This window comes from Actinia tenebrosa, unplaced genomic scaffold (assembly GCF_029948245.1).
Source record: "Actinia tenebrosa isolate PJP-AT-01 unplaced genomic scaffold, QUT_ActTen_1.0 PGA_scaffold6__47_contigs__length_16458017, whole genome shotgun sequence".
Taxonomy (NCBI): domain Eukaryota; kingdom Metazoa; phylum Cnidaria; class Anthozoa; order Actiniaria; family Actiniidae; genus Actinia; species Actinia tenebrosa.
This window is the reverse complement of record NW_028292583.1, coordinates 487777-501245: the sequence shown is the minus strand read 5'-3', so window position 1 is coordinate 501245 and position 13469 is coordinate 487777. Positions and strand designations below refer to the sequence as shown.

The 13469-nt window shown below is 37.0% G+C and overlaps 1 protein-coding gene across 5 annotated transcripts in view; it reads right to left on the bottom strand.

Moving 5' to 3' along the window:
• Positions 1-7575: 7575 nt before the first annotated feature.
• Positions 7576-13469, bottom strand: part of LOC116297918 (transcription factor Sp9) — a 17607-nt gene continuing 11713 nt past the window's right edge. For 2 of the 5 annotated variants that reach the window (XM_089038771.1, XM_031706241.2), the window contains exon 2: positions 7576-10356. In XM_089038771.1, coding sequence (XP_088894897.1) covers positions 9169-10320 — 1152 coding nt within the window. In that variant the 5' untranslated portion in view covers positions 10321-10356 and the 3' untranslated portion in view covers positions 7576-9168. Of the gene's footprint in view, positions 10357-10469; positions 10908-10963; positions 11214-12063; positions 12340-13469 lie in introns of those variants that run through there. The other 3 variants (XM_031706240.2, XM_031706239.2, XM_031706238.2) reach the window with 3 other exon arrangements.

Below are 13469 nucleotides of genomic sequence, written 5' to 3'. Positions count from 1 at the left end.
TCTAAGAACATTGCGTCGCAATTGGCTATTATTTCTCATGATCTCAAATCACAATCTAATCTCACATCTTAGTCATATAACTTTATCATAGAACACGTTTATTATTCGTGCAAAGCCAGTTTTTGGTTTGAAGGTTTTACTCCTTAAAACTATGATTTGCATCATACTTTATGAATTTTCTATCACGAAGATATTGAGTCAGTTGATTCCGTTAAGTCAAAGGGGCCGTATAGCAGACCGAATGCTTTCCTATCTTTCATCGATGGCATTCCGGTAACCCAGTGCCCTTGCCCTTGAGAAACACCAAAAAAGCACAATTAATTCATATCATGCCAGGAAAATTCTCTATTATATCTAGCTTATTACCCTTCATACACAAGCATTCTAAGCTGCTTAGAATGAATTAGACGAACTTGTTGACTATGAATTAAAAATAACATGTCTCAAAGATTGTTTATCTAATTCAAGATTCTAAAATAATTGGTTCTCTTAATTACCAAAGCTCTTTGCATGAGCCGTTGTTTCAGTTAATAAAGGAATTTGAACAAGAACAATAGTTTTATAAATTATTAGGATAATGAGCGTAGTTAGGAGTGTTTAATCCTTAGTTAGACACAACTTTCTGGCCTGCTTTAGAGTCTTTAAGTAGTATTTAATACACGGCGAAGCAAGCTCGGCTAAGAGCCTTTTTTTTTTTTTGCCTAGTTATCTCGCCGCCTCGGGGCGAAATAGTTAATTAATGCCTGCTTGAGTTCTAAGGATTGTTGGCTTAAAAGGAAAATGATAATACGAGCAGAAAACCAGTCTGTTTTTTATTACGGCTGACAAATTGATTCCATTTTCAAAACTATTGAATAATTTTGTATACTGATTATGCAATGGTCTTGAAAGAGAGCTATAGAGTCAACTTAGAAATGACTTTTTTTAAAAAACATTTTAAAAAATCGCAGTATGATGTGAGAAAAGTTTGAAGTATAGATTTCGCAGTGAAAGATCGAGTTTTTGAAAGGGCATCAAGCGACATGCAGTACCAGTATCAGCAGCTAAGTACGTTAAAGACATCACACGGATTCCATAAAGTTAAAGGGATACACACGGAGTTTTAAACGTTTTTTCTTCAAAGTTCTCGTCATGGAACTATGTTCCAATGAAAACATTTTGGAAAAAGTATAAAGAAAAACTCCTTTCGCGAAATAAATGTTCAGTTTTCTTCCTTTAGTTTCTATCCAGCTAACTAAACTGATATCAATACTAAGAGATAGATGAATTGGTAGAATAAAGTGACTGAAATTTAAGTCAGCTATAAGAAAACAAATTACTCTCTAACCCTTCAAGTCTGCTTCCTAACGAAATGAAAACGAAAATAAACTGAAGAAAACTGAAATAAGTCGACACCCAACAGAAGTCAGTTAAACACACGCTTGGACACGCAATTTAAAAAGAAAAAAACCAATCTATCCCGCAGTGAATAAGCCATTATGTCAATAGGTTAGACATTATTTGAAAATCTTCTGAAATTAATCAAGGTATTGACCGATTATCAGCTGATAGTCACAGCATGTTGTCTGATGGCGTGCTTGCCTCGGTAATGGTGTTTTTATAGTCTATCACAGCTAAATGGAATGCCAGTCGTTTGTGTATTTAACATTTCATTATAATTTAGAGTAAGGTTAGTGTCAATGAGATGAACAAATGTTCAAAGTCTTGTGTTCTTAATCACGTGACTTTGGGTGTTGTTTGTTCCTATATCGACCACGTCACGTGATACACAAATTAATCTTTAGGAAGTACTATCGACTCAGCTTCAGCTTAAAAAAATACGTAGCTTTTTTCCTTGCTCGCGTCTTAATAGACAAGAGTGATCAAATTAAATTCTTTTAAGACTGAAGCCTTCTCTTTTTTTTTTTTTTTTTTTTTTTTTTTTTTTTTTTTTTTTTTTTTTGCGTAGAATTTAAATGAATTTATTAACGTAAAACTAGGAAGCTGTGAACAAAGAAATAATACTCCAGGGAATGTTTCATGAGTTTTAAATGAGAAAACATTACCCCTATCACGATTTACCGTCTACGGAAATTTCCTTGATTGTCACGTGAAAAAAAAAAAAAAAACGCAAAAAAAAAAAAAAAAAAGTATAATAATAAATAAAAACTGGGAGAAGATTTGCCTTGCTTCTCTGTCGAAGTATTAACCAGCACAGCTTTCCTTTATCAAATCAGCATGAAAACAATATGATCACTTCTGGTAATTAATTGTTCATTGTTGTATCGAGCTTCCCCGTCAGGGTTAACTGGAACTAAAACAGATCTCTTTGGTTGGCATCAAAACCCACGAGCTAAATTGAACTATGTTTTTCAATGTCTAGGTGATCATTGTTAAAGGTTGGGATGAAGTTAGAATAAAATATAGACATTCTTTGGTCAATGAAAATCAAAAGCGGTTAGTTTTTTTCACACAGCTTAATTTTGTTCGTTTTCTTCTTGTTCTTCATTTAATTCTTCTTGTTCTTGTTTTCTTCTTCTCCTTTTCTTCTTTTTGTAACTTTTAATCTTTATTCTTGTTCTTGTTCTTGTTCTTCTCGTTCTACTTCTTGTTCTTCTTGTTCTTGTTCTTCTTGTTCTTCTTCTTTTTATTCTTTTTGCTATTTTTAATATTTCTTTGTATTCCTTTTGTTATTTTTATTCTTTCTTCTTCTTCTTCTTCTTCTTCTTCTTCTTCTTCTTCTTCTTCTTCTTCTTCTTCTTCTTCTTCTTCTTCTTCCCCCCCTTCCGCTTCTTCTCCTTCCTCTTCCTCTTCTTCTTCTCCGCTTCGGCCTCCTTCTTGCTCTCCACTTCTGCAGGCACTCGTCTTTAACGAGATTTTAGATGGGTTTTCCATATGCGCACCGAGCATATCAGACAAGCTATAAATTAGTCAGCCAGGGTGACAAGCCTCTGTTGACATTCATAGTCGAGTGGTTATCGGATAAGAAGAATTACTGACTAGAGGTTATCAGTTGGTCTTTCTAATCCACTACAGCCAAGCCGACCGTCCTCAGTTGTACTCGAGGCCGACGAGACATTGAGTTCAAAAGTGAAAACACGATTTCTAAGTAAATGAACGTCAATCAAAATTGATAGTTTTAAAAATTCTTGAAATTAGTCTATTTTTGTCGTAAAACGTGCACCAGAACTCGACTTCCCCACCAATGTTTTCGAACTCATTCCAAGTTATGTTATTTTGCGTGTCATCAAGAACGTCTTTAGTCACAGAGGCTACACAATCAATATATGAGTCACACTTTGCGTCTTTTGTAGGAAAGAATATAATAAATTAAAATTTATGGAAAACTTGCTAGACTTCAACTAAGGAAGGAAACCTGAATGCATTTAGCTTCGCTATTTTTTTCTGACTGCGTTAAAAGAGCAAACAGATAGACAAATATTGATCAATAACCGAAATACAATACGTATTGTATTTACTTTAAAATATTGAAAAATAAGATTTTATCTGGATCTTTTCATTTCAAGTCCTTTTTGTCAGTTCACCTGTATTAGAAGATGATAAACTGAATAAACTGTTCGCGGTTACCTTTACCATTTTTAGTCTTTTAAACGTATGAATAGCATTGGTCAATTATTTTCTTAGCGTGTACTTGTGGAAGTCCATGGTTTTGATGTTTTCATTCTATGTTTATTTCCTATATTCATTCAATTCATTTAGGACGGTAATTTTACAAACTTGTTAAACAATATGACAAAGTGGAGTTTCATTTAGATTAAATGACAAAGAGACAAAGAAGACGGAAAAGAAAAACTCTAGGAGAAAAGAAAGAATGAGATCAATGGTGAAGCCGGGAAGCCGTACTATTAAAGGCAGAGGGAAAAGTTGATACACTAAGCAAAGGAGCGAGAAACTTATCGCGAACTCGTGAATAAAACTAATACTAGATTAAATTTTAATTCAAATATCCTTCGATATCTTTATCACTGTTCTCTGATAAGTAAAAAATATCCTCTCTAAAGGTTACTTAAGTCACTTAAGAATAAAGTAAGACAGATAAGACTTGATACAGGCTTTTTTTTCAATTCATTCCTCGTTAGTTCCATCAGATTATTGCTATTCTAATCTTCCCGAATTCAAAAACTTCGAGCAACTAGTTTAATCTTGCTAATCCCAGTACGAAACCCCTTAATTTATGACTCAATCTCTTATTTCATTAGTTTATGTTTTTAGTCTTTAGTGGTTGTGTGTATTCACTTAAGACCGACTGAAATCAGTTTTGTAAGTCGCTCTGCAACTGAAATTCACTGATGTAGTCGCATTAACTAAATAAAAAACCTCGAGGTGGGAAGGAACAGAGCAGTTTGAATTCACAAGCAAGAGAAAAGCTATAAAATACATAAAGAATAGACTGAAATGGTTAAATCAGCCATTCCGAGGTCGAGAAAAACTTGGGTCGAGTTGGCATTGCAGTGCATTATGGGACTGGTTTAGGTGACGTAGTATACGCCATCTTGGAAATGTGTCCCAGTAAACAGCCCCACATTGCACTGCAACTCAACCCAGTGTTTTTCCTCAGCAACCTCGGAATGGATAATAAAGCAGAAAGAAGAGATCGAAGCTCTAATTGCCTTAAATTTAAATATACCTGAAGATTTCAACAACAGGAAAACCAAAACGATACGCGACGAAAACCAAGACGTCCTCCCTGCGGTACGAAGAAAATATGAAATGATTGACAAATGAGAATCGTGTACGAACAAGAAACGGTGGTGGGCATAGCGGTGGAGACTGAGAAACAGTTGACCACATCAATAGAAAGTGTCATCAATGGAAAACCAAGGATATTTCTTGGTACCTTCAGTATGAAAGATGAAACTACAGGGGAGATTGTCGCCTCTTTGTTTAGTGTTGGTCTTACAACTCAACCAAGCCTATTATAAATATGAACCCCTTGGAATATATATAAATATATATATGTATAACTTAATTTAGCGATATATATACATATATATTTGTGCGCTATTTTTGTTGAAAAATAAACAGTAAACCAGTAGCCATTAATTTAGCTTCAAACATGTTAAAAAGTCTTATTATATTACGTATTCTAGAACTTTTTTTTTTTTTACAAAAATATCAGTAAAACATCTGTGTTTTTATATCTTCAAAACTTGTCAAAGTCATTTTAGAGATTTGGTGTGTATTACACAGGTATTTAGGAAGGGAAGAGTCTCCCATTTATTTTGCTTTCAGCTCATTGTTCAACGAAGTAGATCAACTGTTTTTTTGTTGGTTTTTTTTTCACTAAAAAAACCGGAAGCTTTTTTCCCATCTTTTTTTATTTATTTCAGTCAAGCAAGACGAACCACCGATATAATGCCATCGATTTGTCACTTTTAAACAGTTATTGCACTCTCGTGAGCTCGTTTCATTAGACACCTGTACCAACCCTTATCACTTAACTCTAATAAGGCATGGAAACATTACTGTGTTTATACAGCCTAGCTAATAATAAACCAGAACTAGTAATATAATCAAAGCAAGCAATGCTAACAGGATCTAACAGAGGTTACACGATAGATGGTTTTTAATGGAAATAGCATTAGGTATATTCGTGAAAACCTTTCGACCCTAGACTCATTTGCTCACCGACGAGGAAACCACACATACACGAAATCTCTTCTTAATAAGACCTCTTTGGTTATTAATCCGATACAAATTTCGTCTTTTTATAGAGTCTTACGAGAAAGTACAGTGAAATGGAGGTAATTGCAGGACATTCGTGATTTCTTTTCATCGCTAATGTTCTTTCTTTGTCTGAGTACAACATGGTTTATGGGATGTGTTTTATCTGTGGTTTTGTCTTTGATGTTGCCGCTATGTTTTTGCAAATCGTCAGCCTCTGAAATGTATGTTGTGTCTTTCCAACGGTGTATAATGGATTTTTAGATCACCAAGAGATTTGTAGAAGCTCGCATACGACGCATTAGGGAAAAAACTCTATAAGTTTGCGTTTGTGTAGGAAGCTAGATTACTGCAAGACATCATGATACTTACAAAGCTAGTTCCTAAAATCAAATGCGTACCAACCATATCGTGGCTTTGCCGCTAATTTTTATAGCTACTTTTTACACTTATCTATTTGAAAGAGCGTCCTTCTAAGAGAATATTGATTATTTATGTCCACAAATCAAGCGTATTCTCTCGGTTGAGCGTAAAGGGCCTAGCCCATTCTATCATATCTCAATTTCCTTTATGCCTACGGTTTTATTGTCAAAGTCAAAGGTTGCCCGCTAATCTTTGTACTAATGTGTTCACTTTATGAGATTCTTTAACAATTTGTTTTAGAGTTCACGGTACATTTCGTGGAGGAGGGAAAAGGATGGTGGCTAACAAAGAAGTGAGGAGACAACGAGGTGGAATCCCTGCTGAGAATGGGGAGGACGAAAAGCCAACGAGAGGCGCCGCTCCATTAGCTGATCATGACTGACTCATGTCTAAGGCAGAATCCCGTAACACCTGTATCATAACCATCAGCTTATGGAAAAACTATTAGCAATTAACCGCGGGAGAATACCACTCCGTTGGCTTGCTAGTGGAATTAGATTCGAATGAGATCAGAAAGAGTACATGAAAGGCTAGACGTTTAGATTCGCGTGTCGGGGGAAAGGGTTGTCTTGAACACACAGTGGGCCGAACGCACACTTGTTCGTAATAAGTTATTGATTTTGCCTGTTATCATCGTGTCTTAGTAGTTTTACCGTGTTGGGTCACATTATTATTAGTAGAGCCCAGTCTGTCTTGGATTTACCAGTATTGGACGACTAGGCCACGCTAGGAAACCCGGCATGTGATATTGTTTGCGGCTAAAAACTCAAATATCCCCCCAAAAATTCTACAAAATTCCTTTGAAACCACGAAAAAAGTTAAGCAAGTTAAAATTTTCCAAACAATGCTGCAATATTTTTAAAAAACAAAGGAGTTTTAGCTGCTTATAACATGCCTACTATCGTGTTTATAATCACCAAATCATAGCAGGTTATTTTAGGGGTTTCAGAAAAGGACATTTCCTACATTTGCTCGGCATTTTGTTAAGAATTGGTTCATGAGCGACAATAATATGAGTCCATCGCGTTGTTAACGAATAAATAGCTCTATTCCATGATCCAAGATTAAATACTATTCCCAAGGGCTTACGAATTAAATTTGTCTTTGCTCCTAAAAAACGTGTTTGTATTCAGAATGATGATTACCTTGTAGAGAATCTAGATTGAATTAAGGGGGCTTTCTTAGAAACCGGCTGCCAGCGGCGACTTAGAGGTGTTGAGAGTTTTTTCCGTGTTTTCCGGTTTTTGCTGACTTCAAGCTCGCAATTTTATGATAGTATTCTTTGATCATGTTTATTGTAAATGATGGGCCTAGCCCCATCGCCTAGGGCGAAAACGAAATTTGATCTTTTGCTGTATTCTTCGTTGTTTACGTTGCGTTCAGCAAAGTTTGAGTAGAGACTTTTCTGTGTCGGGAATAAGGTGTATACTCGCTTGGGACAATAGAATTAGCAATTGTTTTCATTTTATAGAATACAGTGTGATAAAGTGTGTTTAGGAAGTTTAATGGTTGGATGAAGTGGGCACCACAAGACAACTCCATTGACATTATTCCTAGTTATTTGCATGACATTTTGTCGGTAACCTCACAGAGAATTTGTCTATGGGAAAATAACCCGAGATAAAATATTTGTGTCCGACCATTTTACCGACTAAGACTTAAGGCAATACAGTATTTCTTTATCAAAATTGCTTTCAAACAAGTCCTATCAAAGGCTGTTTGGCAGAGCCGACAATGCTCAACTTGGAAGTGAATCCTAACTAGCTACTACACTGAGAAATTGTATCCAATCCCGGCTTCCAAGTCTAGCATTTTCACTCACTTAAGAAAAAGATAGTTCGTTTCTGGTTTGTTAATCAAAAAGTAAATTTCCCCACTAAGAAATCTTTTAGTAAATATTTGTTTTATATTACTTCACACTAACATGTTGGCAATCCCTTTAGCAAATGAAAAGTAACGTTCATTATAGAAATGATCTTTGAATTTCATACTTGCCATCTCCTAAGCATTTTGAACATCTTTTCATGTTCTCATATTTGATCTAAACAATGGATCTTTATTGAATAGTATTCCAAGTCCTTCAAATATCACTACCGCCAAATACAGCAAAAATGGCAATAAATGGATCAAAGCTATGAAGCTAAATATACAAAGTTATATTTGCGTGCAGCTTTTGTTGTAAAAACGTAGGTTCTTTTTAGGCAGAACTTCGTCTATCAAAACAAGAAAGGCTTTCTCACAAACGTAAAGGTATTCACTTTGGCATCCTCGAATTACAAAATCATAAAATTAGGAAGCCCTTAAGGATAAAGGGCTCAATATAAGAAGGATGAGGATAAAATTAGGTCTTTGAAGAAAGATAAACTTATTTGCTGTGGAGCTCATGCAAACCGTATCATGCTGAGAGAAGCTTGTAATCTCTGTATAACTCAGTTGGTGTCATTCTTCTTACTCAAAAAAGGACAGAACTTAACTTCTAACGCTATAGATAAGCTGCTACTTTGATTTTAAAGCACTTTAATTCTTAATATTTTATTCGTTGAGCAGCCAATATCATGGTTTCTGTTGTTTTTTGTACATTTTTTTTTTTTTTTTTTGCCTAGTCAGTACAACTCCAAAGATTGGAAAGATATTCTATTCATCTTTCAAGTTCTGTCTGTATAGGTCTGTGATCTCTCTCTATATTAAATAATTGTTTATAATATTGTAATAAATATGAATCTTTCACAGAAAACTTGTATTTGAAATTTAAATTTTGACAAAGAAAAGCTTTGCTTTCTACCACTTATGTACACCCAAAAACATTGAAATTATGTTCATTGATTTTCAATAATTTTTAAGAACCTCATTGTTTGAGAAAATGAATCATAATATGTCTTGGGAAAATGTCTCTTTTTAAATGAATACACTGCATTTAAATCAGATTTCTTATGCCTTAGCACAGTTCGACTGATGTAAAAGGGCTTTCAACCTTTATCGCTGGAATTAGAATTCTGTATTCCAAGTTTTCTGAAGTGGTGTTCATGTAGACTTGGAATATACTGAACGACATTTTTGAAGTTATTTCTCGGGACTTGATTATTAAACCACTCCAATCATTTCTTCTGTTACACTGCCTGATTCCTCGCTATGTTCTTTGTCATCCTCGGTCTTTTCATTGTCCCCTTTTTTGCTAGTATTGGTAGTATTATGAGTTTTTACGTGCTTCGATAGATGGTCACTGCGCATAAACCTTTTATTACAAGTAGGACAAGCAAACCTTTTTTCTCCTGTATGAGTACGAAGATGTCTTTGAAGCTCATCTGAGCGAGTAAATCTCTTCCCACAGAATAGCCAGTTGCAAACAAAGGGTCGTTCCCCTGTATGCCATCTTAGATGTGCTTTGAGATGCGATGTTTTACCATAGACTTTACCACATCCAGGTATATGGCAGACATGCTGAGATTTCTTCCGAAACGGCGCCCCCGTTGCGCTTAGTCGTTCGTTTTCTTGACAATTCGGACAGTCGCAAGTAGCTCTACCAGTGTAACGGCGAGTAGTTCGAGGGACGAGGTTCTGAGCTGACTGCAAATAAGCAGCAGCAGCAGGGAAGTAAGCTGGTTCTATATACGTAGGGATAGCAGACTTTAAAGGTTCTCCGGTTAAATACGATGGCGATGGGAAGAAATGAGGATGGTTGGCTACTGTCACTGATGGCATCGCTGAAATTGGATGAGGAACAGTCCCAGATGTAAGCTCGTGCGCTAGGCTAGGAAAATGGTTTAAAGTTGAATGAAACGAGGCTGGTGAATTTGAAGCGTCAAGCCAGGCTGGATTGCCATGAACTTCCCAGAACCCTTGTCTGGGTTGTTGATGATGTGTTTGGTGCTCTAAGGACTGTTTATACCAAGGATTGCTGTGGTATGAGTGAGTCATTCGCGTGTATACGGGTTCCACAGCAGGATGGATGCGGCTTACCGCTGCTGCTACGTGATCTGAAGCCGAGCTACGACTACTAGAAAGATTACAGCCTGAATAAAGAAGTTCAGCGTTCTGTCGATCGCCTTGAGTTGCATCAGGAGTGGAAGCGAAAGCTGAACTCATTCCTCGGAGGTTAGCCTCAGACAGACGACTTCTCGCAAGCGAGACGTTTTCATATGGAGATCTTGGTTTCCAAGGATAGAATCCCTTGCCAATGTCGCTCAAGAGCGGTGGACTTTGTTTACCAATTGGACTACAGTTTGAAGCCAACATTATGAGTGTCGCTGCAGTGGAATTGGCCGATAGATTCTAATATACAAACGACAGAGAAACATATTAGTAAGAGACAGTAAACCAGCTTAGGATTGTAATCAAATCTAATCAAATATTCTTTAGCAAAACGAAGGCCACTATCTTGTCACCTTAAATTCACGAGTCATTCACAGATCAGAAAGACATTTACTCTCAGCGCTTGCTTCGTTCACTTAAGGTAAATTCCAGAATAACTGCGCCACTAAAGATGCACAGAAACTATAGATTCAGTCAAGTTTGCGGTGAAGGACTTCTTTTAGGATGCCGCCAGCTCGATCTAAGCCAATCAACAGCGTTATATAGGCCCCCTTGACAAACATGATTGAATGATACGGATTTGTTGACATATAATAAGTTTCTTCAAATGGTACTATTATTCTAACCAATCTATACGAACAATACGATTGATCTATTGCTAGTGACCGACTCCGCTCTCGCGAAGACCAAAATCCAGACATTTACACGAAGAGCTTACGATTAGCACCTGTGGAAAAGCCGTGTAATACATCCTCTGACTTTAACAATTGTCCCTTTTCGTCTTAAGTATGCACTCTCAGCTTTTTACACTTCACACTTCTCGATTGCTTACGGAAGTCCTAATTACCTGAGACTTTGGTCTAATCTTTCCGAAATAGAAAGCACACAGCCATACAATGGCGAGGTATGTCCGTTTGAAATGGTCTAGGGACTCACACGTACGCTCGATGACAAAACCATATGTGACCTGGTTCTGGTAATAAGATCCAAAAAGTGGGTGGTAGTTGGAGTATAGGGGGGCGTTGATGGACCTGCTTAGGGGCGGCTGATGGGATGGCTTCCAATAGTTCGTCCGTCAACCATCAAATCTTCAGCTCTTAAGCAAAGCTCCCAACGACACCGACAAGATAACTCAACCGTGGTGCTCTAAAGAGCCGCAATACGAAACCACAAGAATAAAGAACAATGATACCGGTATATGGTACAAATAAACAAGGACCAACCTCACGCCTAACAATTACCTTACATGAATTTCTGATGTTCGAAGTCCAAAAATCTACTGAGGGGGGACGATTGTGCTATGAAATCACAAGAGTTACTTGTGCAATCGATTCCTATTGATGATAGTGATCGGCTTATTCTTCAGCTTAACGCTATAAGTCCAATTGTTTGACTATTTCTATAGGTCTAAGAGTAGAGTGTCTATGGTCCCTATGGAATAGATGTCATGGATCTTATGATTTGAAAAAAACATGATGGGAGTCGTTTGTATTTCTAATTATAATAACTTAAAACTCCCCAGGACGTCACAGTTAAGTTTTGAGGTCTTTTTATGAGGCTAAACAAAGTGTATTTTGAGACCCTGTAAATGGTGAAAGCTGACCCGCTGTGAAAGGGTTTAACATCGTTGTATTTTATAATTACACAAGATGGAATAGCACTTGGTATTGTCAGCGAGCTAATTTCACCAATCTTCCCTCTAGTATAATATTGTCTTATTTGCCGGGGAAAAAGACATCTAGACCTGTAACTATAGCTGTATATGGGTCGTAGGGAGTTTATTTGCCTGTCCGCCCTCGTGCGCGGTTAGCTGTGCGCATTTTAAAGAATAAAGAACAAATATAAAGAAATTTTGAGGTTGGACTCAAGATCATTACAACCATTGCAAACGCTTATGATATTTTGAATATCTAAACTAAGTCAAGTGTTGAATAGTTTGAATTTTACCTTACAGACCGTAGTTCCTTGTTCCTTTGACGGAGTTCCAAAATGAATGTTCGGATGTTCAATTAACCTTTTTCTTATCGAAGTCGGGTGTAATTTAGTACAAAGAAAGAAAGCCTAGAGTTGGTATCTTCTGGCACTACTACTGCTATTCCTTACTCGGTTAATACTCAAGTTCCACTGTGTGAGCACAGAGAACACGCAAGAATAGCAACTCAACTCAGGCGTGGTTTCGAAAATTATCGACAGACTTCAAAACTGATAGATTTAATTAGCTATCGTTTGATGTGCCGCTATTGATTGATTGACAAGACCCGACCGAGGTTGATCGAGTTGTTCGCTCACAATAAAACACACCTACAATATAAAGACACAGATAAGCAGAGCAGCTGCGAGCCTCTAAAATCAATCTCGTATTCTTTGTTGGGTCCTGTGCCGAAACAAGCAAACAAAGAACCGATTTGTGAGGTCAAACCTGCCTCCGGGAGTTGACACCGACAGGCTAATTATGAACATTCTCAGAACGTTTCTTCGTGACGCTCGGATTACTCGGTTGTTCCATTTGGAGTGTAAATTGTACTGCAACGCCCCCCTCTTGACAATATTTTGACAGTATTGATGCCGGGAAAGGCCGAGAAACTCGCACATGCATTCAAAGCTTTCGCCCTTTGTCCTGAGTTGATTTTAGCCAAAGCCAGTTGAGTTTGTGTGTTGAGTGAGACTGAAGATGTTGTTCTGTGAATGCGGCGGTCGGCAAAGTAAAACTACGACCTGACTAAATGCGATAAGGATCGCGGGCTTGTGTTGTTTTATCATTGAAGACTCTTCAATTCAAAAGGACCAAACACGATGGGTCTTACAACTCGAAATATCTCAGGAAGAGGAGCCAAAAGGTCGTTACAAATCTTCACATCTTTCTTAAAGTGTACACTTTGTATTAAGCGTTTATTGACTTAGCGCATTCAGTGTATTAATGCATTTGTTTACAGAAACCATTGTTTACTTGACGATTACCAGTACTAACTTAATAAGTAAACAGAGCCAAGCGGAGAAGCGAGGCGCACCATCTTCAACCCGACGTCGTGAAAATCATTTTCTTCGCATTGGTTTAAGAGTGTAACGGTCTTCGGCGTAAAAATCTAATCACTGAACCTTAAGCCGACATTATTAGTGTTTTTTTTAAGTTTCCTAAGTCCTTCTAATGCCATTGTAACCCTTAATAAGGATAATCAGGCTTAAAATTGCCTCCAGCACTTTAAAACTCTGTAATAAACTCTAGAACATACAAGAGCAATAAAACCAAAAAATATATCGAGGAAATGAAAAAAAAACTCCACTTTTTTTCTTGGTAGTCTCCGGACACGTGGACTCTGAAATCTTCGCGCGAAGGCGGTCTGTCGGTAACTTCA